Source organism: Echiichthys vipera, assembly GCF_963691815.1.
Source record: "Echiichthys vipera genome assembly, chromosome: 20".
NCBI lineage: Eukaryota > Metazoa > Chordata > Actinopteri > Perciformes > Trachinidae > Echiichthys > Echiichthys vipera.
The window spans coordinates 22,116,328-22,140,139 of record NC_139845.1 but is presented as its reverse complement, the minus strand read 5'-3'; the positions used below and the strand labels follow the sequence as shown (position 1 = coordinate 22,140,139).

Here is a 23,812-nt window from a genome sequence, read left to right as displayed (position 1 = left end):
CAACTTACCAACACATTTTCATTGTGATGCACCTGTGCTGCATAATGGTGAGCACAGGTGGCAAAAGTCAAACACAATTAAAGCACGGTTGTCACTACTTGAACACAACAACTCAAAATTGATCACACTTGTGGCTAATGATGTGAGAGAATATATAAAGCCAGTTCAGAGAACACTGATTTGTGAGGCACTACAATGGATAGAAATCTGAGAGGAAGAGTTTGTGTGAGAGGAGGTCGAGGAGGTCAAGGTGGTCAAGGTGGTCAAGGTGGTCAGCGAAGACAAAGAACAGTAATATCTGATGAAATCAGAGCTACTGTGATTGACCATGTTCTTGCCCATGGTATGAGCATGAGGGAGGCCGGACAAAGGGTACAACCAAACATCGGTAGATTCACTGTGTCCACCATATTCCGAAGATTTAGAGAAGAGAACAGGTAATTATCTTTTTTGACATTATAGTACAGTATGTAAATGTTGAGAGCAAATTACTGTATGACATATTACAGTATATACTGTACCACAGTATATACTGTAAGTACATATATGTTTCAGTACATCACTGTGCCAATGTACTGTAGTATTGTAATGGAGGGTTAGTCTAACTGTCTGTAGGCCTAGTATTCCATGTATATGTTTTGCATCTGCATGTTCTCTTTTAGTAGAATTGAAAGACTGCCACATGGGGGGTGGGAGGACAGGTGGCACATGTACACAAGTGGCAAATGCATACGATTTCTCTTTGTTTTGTACAAGTGCTGCGTGTAAATGCACAAGAGTTCTGTTTTTTGTCTTTGTGTAAAATGCTAAATGCACAGGTTTTTTCTTTTGCAACATGCATTCACCTTCATGTCCTGAGCATTGTGCTTTCTATTTTTCTATGTAGTGTTTAGTGACAGCTCAGTAGTGTTTTTAATTTTGATTGACTTGGGGCACGATTTGATAACAAAGTTCAGTTTTGGGCACAGATTGAACTGTTTTGAGGTGAAAGTTTGGTTTTGCAAGAAGAGTCTGAGGTTTTGTGAATGTAGCTTGACAATTGGGGTTTGTGTTCACAGTTTAGAGAAAAGGAGAGAAGCTTTCAAGAAATGTGTCTTAGCAATCGAGAAAAACTGTAATAGTTAGAAATTGTGCTACAAGAATCACGATTAGAGCTTAAGCATTCAGAAAAAAATATAATGCACTCTTGTGTGACATGTGTAGCTTCGGTGGGCGGAGTCAAACCCAGCATAGCCTCACATTATTTTCCAAAATGTAACCTTTTTTTTCTTTCCTAGTGTTTATTATTCATTTATGTAAAGAAAAGTAAATGATGAATAACATATGGTGAACAACTACGGTTCCTGTTCTTCCTGTTGGGAAGAGAATTTTTCTCTAAATAACTCTTTAAAGTCCTGTTAGTAATCATTTGACATGTTTCAGCTTTATTTGTGTTGAGTTTAGCAGCGACCTGCCTGCTTCAGTCTTGTTCCAGAAGAAACACTTGACTTTACATTAGCAGTGGAACACAATCAGCTGGTAAAGTGGTTCTTTGTTGGTATGATCCAGTTCACACAGAGGTTCAGAACTGCTGAATGTACCAGGCTGCTGAACACAAGATGGCCGCAGGAGATGACATCATGGTGAGCTGAGAGGGAATCATTTCCAAGTGGAACAAATCACAGGCTGCTATTCTCACTTTCTATGTTTGAACATGAAGCTGATGAGCAACATGAGGAAAACACATGAGAAGTGTTACAATCAGAATATCTATATACTGTACAGCTGCAGTCAAAAGTTCCCATGATGCACTGGAATGATTGGAAAATGTACTTCTATGTAATCACAGTGTTGTGTTTTCAGAAAACACAAAATCCAAACATCTGACTGCAACATATAGATCTTTTTTTTATCTATCCATGGAGATTTTATTACACTAAAAACACAGGACACTAGTTATATACATAGTTTCAAACATTTAAAAACAAAATACAAGTTACATTTTGGCACACCGGTGTGAAATCAAGGTTCCTACACCTTTTCCACATTCAAATTTAAGCACTTTTCAAGCTTTTCAAGGTGCGTTTGCAGCTCCTCACAGCTGTGTTGAACTACATGTTTGTGTCCAGAACATACTTTATATTCAGTTTACTTAATAATGCACTTGATCATCACATTAAATTAGATGTAATTGTGCTTTAAACAACCACAATTATGTTTCAGGACAACTCTCTACAAAAGGAATTAAGTCTCAAACGAAAAAATCTTAAAAAAGTAATTTTGCATGCAAATGTCAGAAAATGTGGTTTCCAGTCTCATTTTTTTGTTTTTTACTTAATAGTAAATATGCCATTCCAGGTGATCTGAATTTAAAGCACTTTAGAACAGATGTCTTTATTGTCTGTGTGGCAGAGCAATTTCAGTCAAAAAAAACATTGCATGGCCTGTGTGACCCCAACGACTGTCGTTCAGACTCAATAGAGCACTAACGAAGTCGAAACCAACGGCCCACCAACGACTGACACTCTAACGACGGGCGTGGGCATTTGGAGCACAAAGGGTTTCAGTGACATCATCGGCCTTGTGAGAGGTTAAATACCTGGATCTCCACACCAGTTAGTTGGACCAGTCCCAGCCTGGTCAGGTGCGTACATGAACTGATGAAGCCTCTTGGATGAGAGGTGAATAGACAAACAACCAGTCCAGTTGTTTTTGACTGAAATTGCTTTGAGGATAACGATGACCTGGACGAATGAGAACATTCACAGGCTCATTAGACATATTGTTCCTTTACGGATCATACAGAGGCTCTGATGGACTTTGATTTGGCCTCCATTAATACGACAGAATGACTCATAATCACCTTTATTATCAACAGGAATCATTTTAAGTATTTTATATATTCTCTTGTACTGACAGATTAGATAACTGTCATAAAACTATCAACATTGCAGATGATCGTAGGAATCAAACACTTTAAAACTGTTGTGCTTTTTGATTTGTCCGTCTGTGTTCAACTTTTATCCATTTCTAAAGAAGAGCGCCTTCATTTAGGTCTACTACCGTGTTTTTACCAAACACAAAGGAAACTTACAGAAGAAGAAAGGGAACAGGGTCAACAACAACAATAGGAAAATCATTCAGCTGTTTTCGGTTTAAACTGCAGCCTTTATTTTGAAACATCGTGCAGTATTTCCGGAGGTCTTGTGGTAAATACAGGAATTCACTGTCCTTCTTTGTGATTGGACGCTCATGGATACGCTCACTCTGACCAATCAGAGAGCAGCTGGGTAAATAAAGCAGCGGTTTCGGTTTCGCCGTAACATTTCTTCTCTCACTCGAGGAAACGTAAAGATGTCTGGTCGCGGGAAAACTGGAGGAAAGGCCAGAGCAAAGGCGAAGACTCGTTCTTCACGTGCCGGGCTCCAGTTCCCAGTCGGCCGTGTTCACAGGCTCCTGAGGAAGGGAAACTACGCCCAGCGTGTGGGTGCCGGCGCCCCCGTCTACCTGGCGGCTGTGCTGGAGTACCTGACCGCTGAGATCCTGGAGCTGGCTGGAAACGCTGCCCGCGACAACAAGAAGACCCGCATCATCCCCCGTCACCTGCAGCTGGCTGTCCGCAACGACGAGGAGCTCAACAAGCTGCTGGGCGGAGTGACCATCGCTCAGGGCGGCGTGCTGCCCAACATCCAGGCTGTGCTGCTGCCCAAGAAGACCGAGAAGGCCGCCAAGAAGTAAAGTGGACACTCGCTGACTGCTGGAAAACCCACACAACGGCTCTTTTAAGAGCCACAAACTACCACTAAAGACAATCCTCCTACTCTTAGCTTTAGTTAAACGTAATGTTATTGAGGGAACATTGTAAAATTAAAATCTGAATGCCATACCATTTTTAACTATCATATTACAATCATATTCTATAATATAACAGTATCCATGTAGTGTGGATAACATTGTAAATGGGCATGTTTTTATATGGAAAAAAATAATCTTATGTCAGACAAATTAATTTTAACGGAGTATAACGCACGTTTTCCTTTAGATTACAGTAGATTAGAGGCCCAGCAATAACGTGGATCAACTCGATGAAAGAACACGTTTCTGTCTACGAATGAGAAGTTACTACATTTCTTTGTTTTCTTATAATATAATATAATAAAGTGGCCGGTGAGTGCATTACTGTACTCTCCATGATTTAGAATATTTCCCACAAATTACTTTAAACTTGACTTAGCTCTAACACAAGATTTTATCCTAAATCACCATGGAAATGACACAGCATGACAGGTTCATTTATTGATAAAACAATAAACACATGTCTACAATCAGGAGTGGTTCCAGCAACTTTTGTATTTTTACATTAAACCGTCGATGTCCGCAGTGGTACATGAGTAGCGTCTAACCAAAGATGAGCACGTTCAAGTTAAATGTACTATACATTTGGCAGCACAAAAGCTATTGTGTGTGTATATGACGTCATGATTTCACTCCAACAAATTAATTTAATTTCACAATTGGCTTTTAACGCTCAGGCCATCATCCTCTACAACTCGTCCCTCAGGGGGGAGGAGGAAATGAAGAGGACGACAGGGAAGGAGTAGGAGCCACTCACTGTGCAATTACCAGTCTACTCATACACACCTGTACACGTAGCTTAATAGTAATAAATTAATGTTAGTCAATTTCTGTCATACATGTTTTATCTTTAAATGTTCTCTACATTTATCAGATTTGATTTTCCATGAATTGTATTTGACCTGGATTCTTAAATCTACCTCATGATTAACTAAGAGTTAAACTACTCACAATTTCTGTATCCATCAAGCTAAGAGTTTGTTATCATACTTGTAATACCTCCCTCATGTTTTATAAGCTGCTGGAAAATCAATTTTTCCTCGCAGGAGTCAATAAAGAGAAGCCCGAGTGTCTCATACTTACAGTCAGCAGTAGTTTGATTAACTATTGTTTTTATACCAGAGTCAGCAAACGGCGGATGTTCACAGTAGTAGATGTGTTCTGTAAGTTAAATATAAGTTTAGTTCTGCACTGATCAACAGTGTGATTCTATGTTATGGGATAATTCAGGTCTGTTGCTCTCTCAGTTTGAGTGTATGTGGCTCTTAAAAGAGCCGTTGGAGTTTGTGGAGCAGCGGACACTTTAAGCCCTCTCTCCGCGGATGCGACGGGCCAGCTGGATGTCCTTGGGCATGATGGTGACCCTCTTGGCGTGGATGGCGCACAGGTTGGTGTCCTCGAACAGGCCGACCAGGTAAGCCTCGCTGGACTCCTGCAGAGCCATGACAGCGGAGCTCTGGAAGCGCAGGTCGGTCTTGAAGTCCTGAGCGATTTCTCTCACCAGGCGCTGGAAGGGCAGCTTGCGGATCAGCAGCTCCGTGGATTTCTGGTAGCGACGGATCTCTCTCAGAGCCACGGTACCGGGCCTGTAACGGTGAGGCTTCTTCACTCCGCCGGTGGCCGGGGCGCTCTTACGGGCAGCCTTGGTGGCCAGCTGCTTCCTGGGAGCTTTTCCTCCGGTGGATTTACGGGCGGTCTGCTTGGTTCTGGCCATGGCGGCTTCTGCTCTCTGCGTTCAGCTGAAGAAAGAATGAAGTCTGCCTGGGAACAGCGGCTTTATAAAGGAACCGCCGGAGACACGGCACCCGCTGATTGGTCCAGCTCGGGTGACTCGCGCGCTGTAGCTGATCAGCTATTGGACAACAGGGACTGAACTAAAGCGCGCGCACAGCGGCAGGGAAAACGAGAGAGAGAAAAGTCCTGTTTCCACAGTTCTCACTTATATTTGAACTGTTCACACTTTTCTACTTTATTTACAGGTCTATGTGTCAGTTATTTTCAGATTCAATTTATTGACGGAGAGAGAAAATGTAAGGGAAAAAAACTATTATAATCTTTAACCATATTACTGTGACTAATAAATACAACTTATATAAATACGAAGGGTTTACAAAAGTTGTCTATATATAAGTTAAATACAAAGAAATGCTATAAATACACTTTATTAGTATTGGATAATAAACAAGGGGTTGAATATGTACAGTATAAGAATATTATATTTCTATATATTCAACTACAATGTTGCATTTGAATTGAATTGACGGAGAAAGTAAGAAAACAAAAAAATGTAGTAACTTCTCATTCGTAGTCAGAAACGGGTTCTTTAATTGAGTTGATCCACGTTATTGCTAGGCCTCTAATCTACTGTAATCTGGAGGAAAATGTGCTTTGTACTCCATTAGGATTAGTTAGTCTGACATAAGATTATTTTTTTCATATAAAAACATGCCCATTTACAATTTAATCCACTCAACATGGTTACTGTTATATTATAGAATATGATATTATTCCTTATTCATCACTAACATTTTACACATATGAGTCATATTGTGATTAATATGAAAGCAAGTTTAGATACTTTGTATACAGACGGCTAGATTAGCAGTATAGTGCTGCATCATATACAAACATGTCTTCTTGTAAAAAGGAAATGTCAAGTTTAAGCTTCTCAGCTTTGCCAGATAGAACGAAAAAGTCATGTTTAAAAAAAAAAAATCAATCTTCATTTTATTACCTGGTCTATATTTGATTTACTCCTGGGTAGATTATTTACCTGCCAATAACATTTGTTCAGTACAAATACATTCCACCGCTCCAAGACACGAGGTTCTTTGCTACTTTAGTAAATAAAGCAGATTTATTACAGCATAAACTCTTCACTGCATCAATAGTAATAGATTCTTATTCCATGATGTGTTCAGTGATCTACCCAATTTAGACAGTTGTTGTAAAGTAGATATGTTTCACATGTGTTCGCATGTGATTTAAAAAGTTTCATATTTTCAATGTGGGACCTCATGTACAAGTCAAGCACTTCAGGTTTTAAGTCACCAAGTAAGCTACAATGTGTGGAATGCAATGATATTTATCGCTATAACAAGTTAATCTCAATATGTAGTTCCTTTCTACTAATGTGACACTAAATAAGAAATATATTATATTAACAATTCTAAGTGATTAAAATCCTTGCTCTCAGTGAACTGTGTGTGTGGCTCTTAAAAGAGCCTTTGTGTTGTTGGTCCAGCAGCAGTTTTACTTGGAGCTGGTGTACTTGGTCACGGCCTTGGTGCCCTCAGACACGGCGTGCTTGGCCAGCTCCCCGGGCAGCAGCAGGCGGACGGCGGTCTGGATCTCCCTGGAAGTGATGGTGGAGCGCTTGTTGTAGTGAGCCAGACGGGAGGCCTCACCGGCGATGCGCTCAAAGATGTCGCTCACGAAGGAGTTCATGATGCCCATGGCCTTGGAGGAGATGCCGGTGTCGGGGTGGACCTGCTTCAGCACCTTGTACACGTAGATGGCGTAGCTCTCCTTCCTGCTCTTTCTCCTCTTCTTGCCGCCCTTCCCGGCGGTCTTTGTCACGGCTTTCTTGGAGCCCTTCTTGGGCGCAGGCTTAGCTGGATCAGGCATGATTGGGTTGTTCTGGAAACAGATGACACTCTGCTGCTCTGCTGCTGCTTGTATTATACGCTGCTATATGCAAATATCAGTGTGCTGTTGCGCGTCCCGGATTGGCTTAGCTGTGTGACCGACACTGAGCATGCGCCGACACCAACAAACCAGATGGTGATGAAAATATAGATCTTTATGGTTTTACATATGGAAGCCTATTTCTGCTAATGTGTTAAAAAAGTATGTTCATAATGAGAAACTTTCTCAAAATAATAAGTTAGTGTTTCAAAATATTAATATATAAAGTCATAATTATCATTAAGACACGAAATTCTCTCATACATCCAGTTATACAATTAGAACTTTTTAGAAATATCACCCATAAACAGATTCAGGAGAACTGATCTCATCTAATGCTAATCATTGACATATGGAAGATTGAGTTTATAAAATCCCCCAGCCACCAAACATTTGTTTAATGGAAAATAACTGTGTGGTTTTTTTTGTTTGTTTTTCATGAATAACAACAAATAATCAAACTGATAATTAAAGGGTTTGAGTCCTAAAAATGACCGAATGTTTTCTGAGCAGGGCTGAAATTGTTTTAGAGATTTATGCAGAAAATGTCAGAGCAGTTTTTGCCAAGTGGACACTTCCGTCCTTATTGAGTCAAGAAGGTCGTACATTTGTTTCAGTCTTCTATTGATCAATTAGAAGATGAACCCAAAAATAATATTACACAGAAGCCCTGAATGATCATAAATAACATACATTTCATTTCCTCTGTTTCCCCATGATAACAGGATTATTCATTTGATAATGAATGAAACGTGAGAGGCCTGAGATTTCCATCACACCTGACATGTGATGCCTCCTAAAGACTTCTCACATCTTGAAGAACACTGAGGAAAACACTGACACATGATTTCAGGTGATTTTCTGTTAAGAAATTAAACTGGAATCTGTTTATTTATGTGCAGCAGAAACTATGTAGTTAATGAGGACCTCAGGTTCTCTTCACCTGCTCCTCTGATGAAGCTGAAGCCGTACCAACCGTCTTCTTAGATGACGCACACTGATGTGAACATTCTCTGTAATAAGGTGCCATGAAGCTGTTTCATGTGTCGGCCTCGATTGAAGAGATTTGTGATGATGATCCATATTCTCCTGCTCCTCTGACATTGTTACACTGATTCTCCAACTCTCAGAATAATTATCTTGTTATCACGGAAAACAGATGAAATATGTATGTGATCCATGAGCTGTTAGGGCTCCAGTAGTATTAAGACACACACCAACAGAGCCAAACTGATGGCAGATGAAGAAGACACATTTTCCCAAATGGACACAAATGTCTGGAGTTCTCCTTGAGTCAGTGATTTGGAAGAAAACACTGTTCAGTTGTTTCTATGGTGGCTCTAAAAACAGATTCTGTCAGAACAGTGTGGAGTTAGAAAGGACGACTTTGGACCTTTCAGAGTCAAAATGATTCATTCACAGAACCCATCATCATCATCATCATCATCATCATCATTGTTATTATGGAGCCATCATTTGTTTTATGTGTTGTGTTACTGTGTTACCCACCAACATGTAGTGATGTCATGTACCATGTATCACATAATGGGTCTTTAACTGTGTAAAGGAATATTCAGTTTAAGCATTAACATGTGAAACTACACATGCTGATACTCTGAGATCTTGTGATGTAAATAAAGAAAAAGAGAAAGTGAAGAAGTTGTTGGAAGGAAAAAGCTCTTGAGTGAATCTGTGGTGGCTCTTAAAAGAGCCTTTAGATACACCGGAGTGCTGCATTCAGGAGCTGCTTCACTTCTTGGATTTCTTTGCTGCAGCTTTCTTTGCCGGAGCTTTCTTCACAGGGGTCTTCTTCACCACCTTTTTGGGGACCACCTTCTTGGGACTCTTCTTGGCTGCAGGCTTTTTCACCGCCTTCTTCACCGGAGACTTCTTGGCTGCCGGTTTCTTAGCTGCTGCTTTCTTGGCTGCAGGTTTCTTCACCGGGGTCTTCTTCGCCGCGGGCTTCTTGGCTTTAACGGGAGCTTTCTTCTTCACCACTTTCTTCGCCGCTGGTTTGGCGACCGCCTTTTCGACCTTGGTGAGCTTGAAGGATCCGGAGGCTCCGGTCCCTTTGGTCTGCGTCAGAGTCCCTTTGGTCACCAGAGAAGTCACCGCGGAGTTGATGCGTTTGTTGGACTTAACAACGTCGATGTTTTTGGCGGCCAGAAACTTCTTAATGGCGGACAGAGAGATGCCTTTCCGCTCCTTGGACTCAGCCACGGCGCTGAGGATGAGCTTCGGGAGGGAGGGTCCGTCACTCTTGGGGCGGGGAGCAGCCTTCTTCTTGGGGGATTTCGCGGGGGCTTTCGCCGGAGCTGCTGCTGGAGCTTCTTCTGCCATCTTCGTGTGTGCTGTGTTCGTCTGAGAGTGACTGAGCCGAGGGCAGGAGGTGGATTTATAAAGCACGTGAGAACCGTGGAGAGTCAACTCACACAGCCGCTCCGCCGCCCTGCCGAAATGTGGAGACACTTTTGTGTTTTCTCCGCCACAGTTTGGGGATTAAATTCATATAAAATAACCTTTTTAAAACGCGGTTTTTACTGTAGCAGCGAGAAAAGGTCCTTCCCTCCACACTGAGCTCGTGTTTGGTCACAAGGACTCTTTGATTTCATCTCAGGAGGCTTCAAACCTCTCTGATACACGCTCACTTTGGACAACTCGCGGCGAGTTTACTGCACATTTGGTCTCTGAAAGGGTGTAAAAGTGATCTGTATCACATGTTTCAGTGTTGTTGCAGTTAGCAGAGACGTGTCTGGATGTAACAAAACCGAAAAAACGTCAGTATTGTGATTTATTTCGTTTGAATAAAGGACTTTTCCGGTGGAGGTAAACACACGGTCCGTGCCTCGGCCAGTTGGACAGTTAGACTCCTGTTCCAGATTGAGTGTCTGTGTAGATTTACCAGCCCAATTCAACAGGTTCATAATGAAAGATGTGTGAGATAAAGATGTAAATAAAGTCACATTCTGAGTGAAATCAATGTGATCAGCTTCAGTTTGTGTGGAGACCTGCGGCTCTCTGGCTGGAAAAGTGAAGAAGGAAATACAGAAAACACTTTCATGTGTCTCTAACGCTGAGGTGCTTTCTATATTTCATTATTATTATTTCTAGATTTGATTAGATATCATTATTACACATAACTACTTGAAACAGTGAAAGATGAATTTGTCTCATTAATATTTGTTCCTTAGATTTTGTCCAGTGTTTGCTCCGTTCTCCTTAAATACTTGTGACTTTACTTTGTAGGATCTTACAGTAGATTCCCCTTCAACTATTATTCTTTCTATCACTTGTATCGTTTCACAAACGTGTAGAAATGAAGACGTCCTTTCATCCATGTTGAGAAGTACAGATTTGATTAGATTCAACCCTCAGACTCTCAGCTGAACCTGAGCTTGGATTTGATCTGTTCTGATATTTTGTGCACAGAATGAAAGTAACTGTTATTTTCTTTCTTTTCATAGTTTCTTTAGTAGATTCTGCGTTGTCTGTTGGTTATTTGTTTTCTATTGTTTTTATGTTGTTGATGAATTTGACATGTTCGTATTAAATAAATACACACAAGCATGTTGACCATTCTATTTTTTAAAGTAAAAAATGCTAAAAGTATTTGTTCTGTTGGAATTTCAAACAGTTAATTTAATCTAAATATAATCTAATGTATCATTACATTTAAAAACGTCAAGTGTACAGATTACACATGTGAAATTATAAAAAAATGTCTCATTTAATTCAATGTATGGCGTGAAATTGTGGAACAGTCTGCATGTCAAACTCAAGCAGTGTCCACACATTATCCATTTAAAAAGACAGGATACAGATATGGATGCTCACTAAATACAGGTGTGTGTGTGTGTGTGTGTGTGTGTGTGTGTGTGTGTGTGTGTGTGTGTGTGTGTGTGTGTGTGTGTGTGTGTGTGTGTGTGTGTGCATGCTATTTAAATATGCAAATGTTAATATAAGAACAAACATTCATAAGATGGATCTTTCACTAAACAGAACAAACTGTTTTGTCTTTTTTCTCTATGCCTTTGTATCTTATAAAGTATTTATGTAATGTCCTTATAATTTAATGTGTATTGTTTACTGAAAGGAGAACTGACTCTTTACACACACTTCTATCTTTGTCAGCATGATGCCATACTGTTCTGCCTGTGTTGTGTTTGTTCAATCTGCTAATAAAGTAATAATAATAAAATTAATTAATGAAAAACAGTTGGGACTTTCCTATGTGTTCAGTGAAGAACCAGAGGTGACGGAGTTGGATGGGACTGAGGAGAGTTAACGTGTCTTCAGATCAAGTGTGTGGCTCTTAAAAGAGCCGTTGGGTTTTGTTCCGTCAGGTCGTCATCGCTTTAACCTCCGAAGCCGTACAGGGTGCGGCCCTGCCTCTTCAGAGCGTACACCACATCCATGGCGGTCACCGTCTTCCTCTTGGCGTGCTCGGTGTAGGTGACGGCATCACGGATCACGTTCTCCAGGAAGACCTTCAGCACACCGCGGGTCTCCTCGTAGATCAGACCGGAGATACGCTTCACTCCGCCGCGGCGAGCCAGACGGCGGATGGCGGGTTTGGTGATGCCCTGGATGTTATCACGGAGAACTTTCCGGTGACGCTTAGCGCCTCCTTTGCCGAGTCCTTTCCCGCCTTTTCCTCTGCCAGACATCGTGCTTCTCAGTGTGTTTGAACCGAATGAAGTGATGGTGTCCGACCGGCTGTATTTACATCTGAACTGCGGACGCGATAGAGGACATGTGTCGCGAGCTTCGGTGGGCGGTGCCAAAGTCTGCAGCCCTTCTCCCATTCTTTTGCTTTGTTCTTTCCTTTTTGCTTCTTCCTTCTTTCTTGGTGTCCTCGTGTCTTCCTGCCTCTTTAGTGTCCTTTCATATTTGTGAGGTTCACAGTGAAGCTTTAGAGACATGGCTGCAGATCCTGCCCAATAAAAACACAAACCAAATATCGCACCCCGGGGTGCCGAGCCTTTGCTATTTTAAAAAAAAGGAAGACAAAATTTTTTAGAAGAAGAACAATTACTTTATTTATCCCGCAACAGGGAAATTGAATTTTTTCACTCTTATTATTAATCATGTTACACACACACAGGTCTGAAATACACACATGCACAGACAGGACCTATACATGCAATTAAGGAGAGATGTTAGAGCGAGGGGGCTGCCAGTGACCAGCGCCCCGAGCAGTTGGGGGTTCGGTGCCAAGGAGATGAACTGGCACCTCTCCAGCTACCAGTCCACGCTCCATACATGGTCAACACAGGGACTTGAACCAGCGACCCTAAAGTTCACAGCCAAGACACCTAAGGACTGAGCTTCTGCCGCCTTTACACGTTATATACACTCAAAAAAGAACATAGAAAAATAATTACATGTGCAAAGTTAGTTAAAGTGGGTATCAAGTCTATGGGGTTTTATAAAGTGCTGTGTTATAAGTTCAGGGAGCTCCATGGAAGGAGCTGTGTTTTGTCCAGAGTTCGTCTCCTCCGGAGCTCGGTGAGCACCTGTTTGCACACGGAGTCACTGTCAATGACTGTGTGGTGAATGCTCATGAAGCATCGTGTTTTCCAGAGTCTCATGCACACGATGCAGATGATCAGCTGAGTCAGTCCCTTGTGTTTCTCCGTGTGGCACTTTTCTAAGATACAGTACATGACAGATTTATAGGACACCTTAAAGTTTACCCCGTACTGTAGGAGCCAAATGCTTCCTAAGAGAATACATTTTTTGGTGCTTATTCATTTTATCATTTATTTTGGTATTGTTATTGCATATTGCATGCTTAACATGGGCCTGTCACATTAAGAACTGTCTTTTTCGATGTGCCGAAAGTACCGGTGTGCGAGTGCAGCGTAGAAGGAGAGATAGTGGTAAACTCTTTGGAAAGGTGGAGGCACGCGGTTTTCTGACCGTGTTAACACGTACTTTGGATGCTAGTTTGTGGACCTTTGGATCGTTGTTCTGCCTCAAGAAGCGGATGTATCGGTGTAGCGGTGTTGATCCATTTCATTCAAAGACATTAAACAAAGTTTACAACCATTTATGTCAGAACCAGACTGGCAAAGCTATAAATATGACTTAACATTCATACATGAACAAACACCATTACAACAATAAAGGTGATTGTATTTAATTGTGTCATAATAATGGAAGTAAAATCAAAGTACATCAGAGCCTCTGTTTGATCAGTGAAGGAACAACATGCTGCAGTCAAACGCATGGAAGCCCTAAATAGTCATACATACATTTTAAATCCTCGGTTTTTATAATAACACGATATTTTTCTACGTTTTCCCTTAATAACAAGTTTATTAATTGGATAATGAATGAAACGTGAGAGGCCTGAGATTTCCATCACACCTGACATGTGATGCCTCCTAAAGACTTCTCACATCTTGAAGAACACTGAGGAAAACACTGACACATGATTTCAGGTGATTTGCTGTTAAGAAATGAAAGTGAAATCTGTATATTTATGTGCACATTATTAAACTCCTCCCTGTGGTATTTATCTTGTAATATAATAATGTTGACAATAAAAGCTGTTTAAAAAATACACACATGCACACTGATGTGAACATTCTCTGTAATAACGTGCCATGAAGCTGTTTCATGTGTCGGCCTTGATTGAAGAACACAACACATAAAACAAATGATGGCTCCATAATGACAATAATGATGATGATGATGATGATGATGATGATGGGTTCTGTGAATGAATCATTTTGACTCTGAAAGGTCCAAAGTCGTCCTTTCTAACTCCACATTGTTCTGTCTGAATCTGTTTTTAGAGCCACCATAGAAACAACTGAACAGTGTTTTCTTCCAAATCACTGACTCAAGGAGAACTCCAGACATTTGTGTCCATTTGGGAAAATGTGTCTTCTTCATCGGCCATCATTTTTTACTCTGTTGGTTTATACGGCATAATATTATGAAACAAAGTCTCATGATACATTTTTGGTTCATATTCTAATTGATCAATAGAAGACTGAAACAAATGTACGACCTTCTTGACTCAATAAGGACGGAAGTGTCCACTTGGCAAAAACTGCTCTGAGATTTTCTGCATGAATCTCTAAAATAATTTCAGCCCTGCTCAGAAAACATCACATAATCAAACTGATATTTAAAAAGTTAGAGTCCCTAAAATGTCTGAATTTTACTGTTGTTATTAATGAAAGAAGAAAAAAAACACCAAACTGAGTTATTTTCCATGAAACAAATGTTTGGTGGCTGGGGGATTTTATAAACTCAGTCTTCCATATGTCAGTGATTAGCATTAGATGAGATCAGTTCTCTTGAATCTGTTTATGGGTGATATTTCTAAAAAGTTCTAATTGTATAACTGGATGTATGAGAGAATTTCGTATCTTAATAATTATGACTTTATATCTTTATTTTGAAATACTAACTTATTATTTTGAGAAACTAGGACTTTATTTTGACAAAGTTTCTCATTATGAACATACTTATTTTTATCACATTAGCAGAAATAGGCTTCCATATTGTTTGAAAGGCTTTTACTTCCCTGAGTAAGTGTCATTTAGGAGCCTCTACCCATACTTCCTCACCAGAGAGAATGGCGTCCCTGAGTTAAGTTTCGTTTTGTCATTGCCTGCTGAGAGTAAGCGCTGGAAAGCAGTGCGCATCATCTTGTGCCTATTATTCCTGTGCCCCCCCCCAGTGTAGGTATATACAATATACAACAATACGCAGCGTGCAGTTTAGCAGCAGATTGAAATAAAATAAGTACAAACTAAATAAGTAAGAAGGAGCGATAAGTAATAATAATAGTAATAACAGTGTTAAAAATGTAGCAGCATTTCCTACAGAACTAAGTGACAGTAAAGCACAGTGAAGTGTAGCAGCCTTTCTTACTGAAGTAAGTGACAGTAAAGCACAGTGAAGTGTAGCAGCCTTGTTTACTGAAGTAAGTTACAGTAAGTTACAGTAAAGTACAGGGAAGTGTAGCAGCCTTTCTTACTGAAGTAAGTTACAGTAAAGTACAGGGAAGTGTAGCAGCCTTTCTTACTGAAGTAAGTTACAGTAAAGTACAGGGAAGTGTAGCAGCCTTTCTTACTGAAGTAAGTGACAGTAAGTTACAATAAAGTACAGTGTAGCAGCATTTCCTACAGAACTAGGTTACAGTAAAGCACAGTAGTAGCACCAGTAAGTTACAGTACCACTAAATAAAGTGATGTAGTGGTGATATAAAGTGACAGTGAAGTGTAGCAGCCTTTCTTACTGTAGTAAGTTACAGTAAGTTACAGTAAAGTACAGTGTAGCATAATTTTTTTACTGGGATACGTTACAGTAAACCACAGTAAACCACAGTGAAATGTAGCAGCAGTAAGTTACAGTACCACTAAATAAAGTGATGTAGTGGTGATATAAAGTGACAGTGTAAAGTGTAGCAGCATTTCTTACTGAAGTAAGTGACAGTACAACGGAATAAAGTGGTGCAGTGATGATATAAAGTGACAAAGTGACATTTTCCCAGGATGCAGTGTCTCCACTGTTCCTTACCTGACCTGTAGATGAATTATAGAGTTTGATGGCCACCGGAAGAAAAGACTTCCTCCGGCGTTCAGTATTACACTGGGGGAGAATGAGTCTATGACTGAAGGTGCTTCTGCTAGAGGTCAGCAGATGGTGGAGAGGGTGAGAGTTGTTGTCCAGGATGCTGTGCAGTTTAGACAGCATCCGCCTCTCAGACACAGCCACCAAAGAGTCCAGGTTGGCCCCACAGAAGCTTTATTTATCTCTCGGGATAAATAAAGCTTCTTGAATCTTGAATCTTGAGGACGGAGCCATTCTTCCTGATGATCTTACTGATTCTCTTGGTGACTGCTGCCCTCAGTCTGCTGCCCCAGCACACAACAGAAAAGAAGATGGCACTGGCTACAACCGACTGGTAGAACATCCTCAGCATGGTGTTACATACATTGAATGACCGGAACCTCCTTAGGAAATAGAGACGACTCTGGCCCTTCTTGTAAACAGCCTCAGTGTTCTTGGAGCAGTCCAGTTTGTTATCCAGGTAATCTCCAAGGTATTTGTAATCCTGGACAACATCCACAGTCACGCCGTTGATGGAGATGGGTGTGGGGGCAGATTTACTCCTGCGGAAATCCACCACTAGCTCCTTAGTCTTGGTGCCGTTTAGAATCAGGTGATTAGCTGCACACCAGTCGAGGAAGGAGTCCACAACGCCCCTGTATTCCTCCTCCTTCCTCTCACTGACACAGCCAACAATTGCAGAATCGTCAGCAAACTTCTGCAGGTGGCAGGACTCAGAGAGGAGCTGAAAGTCTGAGGTGTACAGGGTGAACAGAAAGGGGGAAAGAACAGTTCCCTGTGGAGCTCCAATGCTGCTGACCACAGTGTCAGACACTCCATCCTGCAGTCTGACATACTGTGGTTGACCCGTCAAGTAATCTGTAATCCAGGAAACCAGGGGAGGGTCCACCTGCATCGCCGTCAGCTTACGTCCCAGCAGAGCAGGCCGGATGGTATTGAACGCACTGGAGAAGTCCATGAACAAGATTCTCACTGTGGTTCCCAGGTGGGCGCAGGCACGGTTGAGCAGGAAGATGATAGTGTCCTCCACACCTAGTTTCAGCAGGGCTGGAGGTTTGGAGGTGGATGGTTGTGGAGGAGCAGTGGGGGGGGGGTGGTCCAGAGCCCTTTCATCAAATCTGTTGAAGAACAGATTCAGCTCATTGGCACGTTCAGTACCACCTCCTACTGTGGAGAAACCAGATGGTTTGTAGCCAGTGATGCTCCTCATGCCGCTCCACACGTCCTTTAAATTGTTCTGCTGCAGTTTGTGCTCCAGCTTCCTCCTGTAGGTGTCTTTGCCCTGTTGAATCCTCTCCTTCAGCTCCCTCTGGACTTGCCTCATCTGCTCTCTGTCCCCATCTCTGAAGGCCCTCTTCTTCTCATTCACCAGGACCTTGATGTCTCTGGTGACCCACGGCTTGTTATTGGGGAAACAGCGTACAGTCACTGTAGGAACAAGGCTGTCCACACAGAAATGTATGTACCCTGTTATGCAGTCCGTGAGATCGTCAAGGTCCTCTCCATGTGAATCACAGAGCAAATCCCAGTCTGTAAGTTCAAAGCAGCCCTGTAAAGCTTCATCAGTCTCCGCTGGACTTGGGGCTTATACAGGGGCTGCAGGTGGATGAAGTTGTGGTCTGATCTTCCAAGAAGTGCATTTTATGACCTGCGAGTGGAGCCGTCGCACTCGTTTCTGCCTAATATGAACTGTGTAGCATACAGCCATGTTGTTATGAGTGAAGACTGTATGTAATTTAGGTTACCATTTTCCATTAGATAGATAATTGGAAGTATTTGTTTATGCTGAGGAGCATTGTTTGAGTTGATTGTGTATTATACTGTATAGTGAATTGTTTGTAATTTGTATACAGCCTTTCATTTCTTGTTATATTAATAAATTACTTAAGGTGATTATTTTTTTCTAGACTGATGACAATACAGAGTACTGGAGAATTGGAAATAAATACGGCTGGAACAGTCTAAGAAGAATTACATCTCCTTCTCTTCATTCCTGTGTCCTGATTGACACACCATTCTTGTTTACTGTTAATCGCATACAAGTTAGCGCTACTTTGTTACCTCCAAAACACATATATAAAACCATTAAGATCTATATTTTCATCAACATCTGGTTTGTTTGTGTCGGCGCATGCTCAGTGTCGGTCACAAAGCTAAGCCAATCCGAGACGTGATATTTGCATATAGGAGCGTATAAAGAAAGCATCTGGAGCAGCAGAGAGTCATCTGCACCAGAACCAAGCAATCATGCCTGATCCAGCAAAGCCTGCGCCCAAGAAGGGCTCATTCTGATGAGTTGAGTTTTACAGGTCCAAACAAAAAAACTGACTCGCTCTTCGGAGCCTTACCTCATTGCGCCCAGCTGGGCAGCAGCCACCATGGCTCCCCCACAATATTCCTCTAAGTTCAGCCAGTTCTTGGGGGCGGTAGTAGCTCAGTCCATAGGTGACTGGTGACTGTGTGTTTGTGTGTGTGTGTGTGTGTGTGTAAATTGAATTTCCCCATTCGCGGGACTAATAAAGGAATTCTTCTTCTGTGTCCATCTCAGGTACACGGGAGAAGACGAACCTCCTGGCAGAGACAACGTCGGAGAAGTCCTTCTCTTTGATTCATCCTGGATAAACCCTGTTGATGTTTATTCATTCATAGCACTTCCTAACAAAAAGGATTACGAGATCTGCTTCTTTAAGGAAGCTCCTCTGTGTCGGTTCCTCGAGGTTCAGGCCTTAAACGCCTCGGACTCGGGCTGGGCCGTTGAATCCTCAATACAAACAGACATAATTAACTTGGTAGTTAAATTCTGGACAGGCCGCATACCTGACCAAGACATTGAACTGTATCTTCACAGATATGGCAAAATCATACAACCAGTAATTAAGCCTCTTGACAAATTTGGGGTCTGGTACGTTGTACGCAGAATCAAAGTCCGTCTGAAGAGAGATTCAGACGGCCACATACTCCAGATCCCGACTCCATCTCCCTCAGTCTGTACAGCGGTCGCATTATATATCCCGGTCAGACTACGTCCTGCTTCATCTGTGACTCCACGGATCACCAGGCGAGGCAGTGACCGACCATAAAATGCTGGAGGTGTAGCAGCCTCGGCCACAGAGCCAAGGACTGCTCCTCCGAAGCATCCTGCAGCTTGTGTGGCGAAAAAGGCCACACTTTCTTCACATGTCCACAATCATATGTAAATAAAACCAAGAGCTCCGGTCAGTGGGGGAACCCTGTCGCCCCTCACTCCGCCCCGCAGGGTGATCCCCCGTCTGAAGCACAGCAGCAGCAGCAGCAGCAACCAAAGCAGCAGCAGCAACGACAACAGCAGCAGCAGCAGCAACGACAGCGGCAGCAGCAGCAACCGCAGCAGAAACAACAGCAGCAGCAGCAACACCCACCAGAAGTCTTACAACAGCAGCAGAAAAAGCATTCCGGAGACCTGCAGCAGCCTCGAGGCCAGTCCTCGGCAAAAGTGCCTCCACCAGATACCGGCTCCCGACCGGAGTCCCAGCATACTGGCCCGCGCCCAGTGCTCCTCCACCCGGCAGCCTGCAGACGCCTCTCTGGAGGACTCCAACCCGTCGGGTGAGGGCAGCTTACAAATTGCAAGCCAGTGTGAAAGCAGCTTCAGCGAGAGCTGCAGCTCTTACATCAGCTCTACCGGGCTGACTGATGCTCAGTGAGCCCGCGGCTCCCCGCTGCACCTGCAGGTTGAAGCAGAGAGCTCGTCTTTCTGCAGCAACTCTGACTCCTTCTCTCCTACTCCTGATTTCCCTCCTCCTGAGCGAAACGATAATAATGATTATGATGATGATGAAACTCCATTTGTAGAAGTAAAGAAAAAAAGAAAAGAAGAGCTCGTAGCTCATGTGGTCAAACAGATAATAAGTGTCTCGATGACAAACCCACACCATAGTTTCTCTTCCCCCTCTAAACATCCATGACCTTCCTTAAAAGTTTCATCCTGGAATGCCCGTGGTGCCCATCCAGTCCAGTTCTTTTAGACAGAGAAAAATGAAATATTTATTAAAAACGGACTTTGATATTTTATGTTGTCAGGAACTGAGACTGAGCACCAATACAGACGTAGCCCAGGTATCCAGCATGTGGCACAAAGGTGTAAGTGTTATCTCGATTGGGGAAAGTAAGGCTGATGGTGTGGGGATCTTTTTTAAAACTAACAACATCCTTATTATCCGTAAAAGAGAACTAATTCCTGGTAGACTGCTCATGGTAGATCGTTTTTACAAAAGGAGAAAAACATCAAATCATAAGTGTACACTGCTCCTGAAAAACCCAAAAAAATTCAACTTTTCAAAAGTCTAAGAGAACTGCTGCTGGTCGGTTACAAAGTCATCTTATGTGGCGACTTCAACACAGTGACTGACTTTAACGACAGAGTGAGTTCTACAGCCTTCAAACTGAGCCATGAAGGTAAACTTTTAAGAGAAATGTGTCAAGAATCCAAATTAATAGATGTTTGCAGATATCTTAATCCTGTTGGGATCGAATACACCCGGTTCGATTCTCTGACAAAAACCCGGATCGACCGTATTTATGTGTCTCAGCACTTTAAAGTTATACAGTATAAAACAATAATTAATGATTTCTCTGACCACATGTTGATCCAAACGTCCTTGTCTTCTGGAGCCTCAGAAACCAGAGGCTTCTGGAAACTAAACTCCCAATGTCTCAAAGATCCAGACTTATTAATAGAATTAAAACAAGAAATCCATAAAACAATACAATTAAAAATATTAACTAAATCCGACATTGAATTATGGGAAGTATTAAAACATTGCTTAAAAGATTTTTTCAAATTTAAATGTAGAGAAATAAATAAGATAAAGAATATAAAATATAACACTCTAATGGAACAATATATAAGTCTTAAAGAAAAGATCAATCTCTGATAATGAGCTTCTGTCAGATATAAAAACACAAAAATAATAATTCTTGATTAAAAGTATCTATAACATCTATAAACAGACAAATCTAGATAACAGAGGGAACTTGATACACACCCTGAAGACAGGACAACAACAAACCAAAAATAAATTCATTTAAATCCATAAAAAACTTAGACTGATTTCATATACAAATTTCAACACCTTAAAATAGACTAGACTGGCCTCCCAAGTAAAATGATCTTCAACAAAATCAACGATTACATATACAGAGGGTACATCAGTTACAAAAATATAACAAGAAGGCTCAAATTTTTTTTTATTTAAAAAAATAGAAACCTGTCAGAGAGCATCCGAGCATGCGCTGGCTTTTATCTGTGAACAGACTGGCAGTCCGCGCTGTTGTGTCTTGGAGTTGTAATGTTAAAACAAAAAAAATGCCCGATGGACAAATGCAACCAGAATGAGACATAACAGCACCTTTTAATGGACTGTTACAGAGCGAAGGAGGTGTGGGACAAAATTAAAGTATATGGGGTAAACTTTGATCTGAACTATAGATCTGTAAAGTACTGCATTCTGGAAAACTGCCCCACAGCGAAAAACAGAGAACTGACTCAGCTGATCATATGCATCGTGTGCATGAGACTATGGAAGACACGATGCATAAGGAGCATCCACCAGACAGTCATTGGCAGCAACACCGTCTGCAGACAGGTGCTTACTGAGCTCCGGAGGAGACGAACCATGGACAAAACACAGCTCCTTCCACGGAGCTCTCTGAACTTGTAAAAACAGCACTTTATAAAACCCCATAGACTCGATACGCACTTTAGCTAGCCTTGCACTATGTTACGGCTTCCAAACAATTAAATAAATTGAGTAGTGGCTCAAACTGGAGACCGAAACATAAAAGGACACCAAAGAGGGTAGAACTTTTAACGTTTTTTATTAAACAACTTCTCCCAACAGGAAACAAACATTCCTGAAGGACAACTAGCAAAATACAAATAAAGATCTTACCAAAAAAGAAATCAGCAAACCCAAAATGGGACCTGGAGATGCCGGCCAAACTCAGCAAAAATGGAGGGGGGACCAGGCCACCCCTTATAGGGACGTCAGAGCTGGCCCCCCTCCCTACCTAACAAAACCAAATTATAAACTAAAAACCAAACCAAGAAAGAAGGCTGCCAGCCAATCTCCAGGCCAAAAATAAAGCAACTACTAAAACAAAGATTTTAACAAATCATAATGTGGGCCCAAAGGTGCTGGTGGGTCTGTGTCTCTCAGGGGAATGGTCTTGCTGGCTTCATATAGCAGGTTGGCAATCAGGGAGTTGATTGGCTGCAGGTGTGTCAGCCTGATTGCCAGCCTGCTGAGAAAAGGGAAAACAGGTTAAGGCACATGAAGGAGATCTTTCATGGCCACACGCAACAAACTACTTTGCTCATGTCACTTAATCTTCTCAAGATTGTGTGTAGCCTTTGTTAAAAATGTCTCTGCAGCCATCTCCAGGAATGCTCTCTGATCTCCCCCTGTGGAGAAAAAGGAGAGGGGGAGCTCGACATGGCCCAGAGTGCAAACTTATTTATGGAGATTTCACATATGAATATCAACACCTTTAAATAGATTGGACCGGCCTACCGAGTAAAATGATCTTCAACAAAATCAACAATTACAGATAAAGAGGGTACATAAATTACAAACATATAAAACAAAAAGAAGGCACAGCATTTTTTAAACTGTTAAAAAATAGGAACCTGTCAGAGAGCATAAGAAACATGCTCTGGCTTTATCTGTAAACAGACTGGCAGTCAGAGCCATTGTGTCTTGGAGTTGTCACGTTAAAACAAAACAATATCCGATGGACAAATGCAACTATGATGAGACACAACAGCATCTTTTAATGGACTGTTACAGAGCAAAGGAGGTGTGGGACAAAATGAAAGTGTACAGACTAAACTTTGACCTGACTTATAAATCTGTCATATACTGTATCTTAGAAAACTGCCCCACAGCAAAACACAAGGAACTGTTACAGCTGATCATCTGCATCATGTGCATGGGACTCATGGGAACATATGCTTATATGGCACGTTTTTGGAATAAAATATTTATTATGAAAAATACTAAATATTACACTGCGGTACCGAACGAAATATTATACAAACCAATTGTCTGCTTTCATATTGCGTCAGTAAGAAAATCTTAACAACATGATTTTTTGGGAGTTCATATTGTAAGATTAAGCCGGTGTGGGAAATAGACTGTGGTAATAATCTGAAGTAGTCAAAGGCTGTCCACAGGAGGTTGTGAGGGACAGAGCCAAAGGCATTCCCAAGATCCAGGAACCCCACGTGTAGATCTTTCCCCTCCATCTTGGCAACCTGAATCTGATGCCAGATGAAACTAGCGTGTTCCACACATCCTGAGAAGCCTGAAATGCCTGCTTTCTGAATTGACTTGTCAATCATGTTTCTTTGCAGGTATCCTGCAAGCCTATGAGCAACCATGCTGAAGAAGAGTTTTCCCTCGAAATTTAAAAGGCTGAGCTGACGGAACTGGGCGATTTCTGATGAGTCCATTGCCTTGGGAATAAGGATCCCTCCAGCTCTCCGCAAGGATGTTGGTATCTACTTATTTTTCCACACAACGTTCATCGGACTTAGTTTCTCAGAACAATGAGTAAGTTTCTCAAAATATTGATTTAATTAATTAGGGTTTGGAGTTGTTAGTTAAAGCAAAATAAGGTACACTTCACAAATTTGCGTGTGGGCTCTGATTCTGTG

General features: G+C 41.7%; 5 protein-coding genes across 5 annotated transcripts; 1 reads left to right on the top strand and 4 right to left on the bottom strand.

Annotated features, from left to right (window-relative positions):
- Positions 1-3,333: 3,333 nt before the first annotated feature.
- Positions 3,334-3,717, top strand: LOC310962487 (histone H2A; the record flags this gene model as incomplete). The annotated part of the gene is made up of 1 exon (XM_083934965.1): positions 3,334-3,717. One exon carries the CDS (start codon positions 3,334-3,336, stop codon positions 3,715-3,717), a length of 384 nt encoding a protein of 127 aa, XP_083791091.1.
- Positions 3,718-5,137: 1,420 nt separating this feature from the next.
- On the bottom strand, positions 5,138-5,548 carry LOC310962484 (histone H3.2; the record flags this gene model as incomplete). The annotated part of the gene is made up of 1 exon (XM_083934962.1): positions 5,138-5,548. The coding sequence occupies one exon, from the start codon at positions 5,546-5,548 to the stop codon at positions 5,138-5,140; it is 411 nt and encodes a 136-aa protein (XP_083791088.1).
- Positions 5,549-7,086: 1,538 nt separating this feature from the next.
- On the bottom strand, positions 7,087-7,461 carry LOC310962489 (histone H2B-like; the record flags this gene model as incomplete). The annotated part of the gene is made up of 1 exon (XM_083934967.1): positions 7,087-7,461. One exon carries the CDS (start codon positions 7,459-7,461, stop codon positions 7,087-7,089), a length of 375 nt encoding a protein of 124 aa, XP_083791093.1.
- Positions 7,462-9,270: 1,809 nt separating this feature from the next.
- On the bottom strand, positions 9,271-9,861 carry LOC310962663 (histone H1-like; the record flags this gene model as incomplete). The annotated part of the gene is made up of 1 exon (XM_083935179.1): positions 9,271-9,861. The coding sequence occupies one exon, from the start codon at positions 9,859-9,861 to the stop codon at positions 9,271-9,273; it is 591 nt and encodes a 196-aa protein (XP_083791305.1).
- A 2,015-nt stretch (positions 9,862-11,876) lies between these two features.
- LOC310962913 (histone H4) lies at positions 11,877-12,188 on the bottom strand (the record flags this gene model as incomplete). Its single annotated transcript, XM_083935525.1, has 1 exon — positions 11,877-12,188. One exon carries the CDS (start codon positions 12,186-12,188, stop codon positions 11,877-11,879), a length of 312 nt encoding a protein of 103 aa, XP_083791651.1.
- Between the last annotated feature and the right edge of the window lie 11,624 nt (positions 12,189-23,812).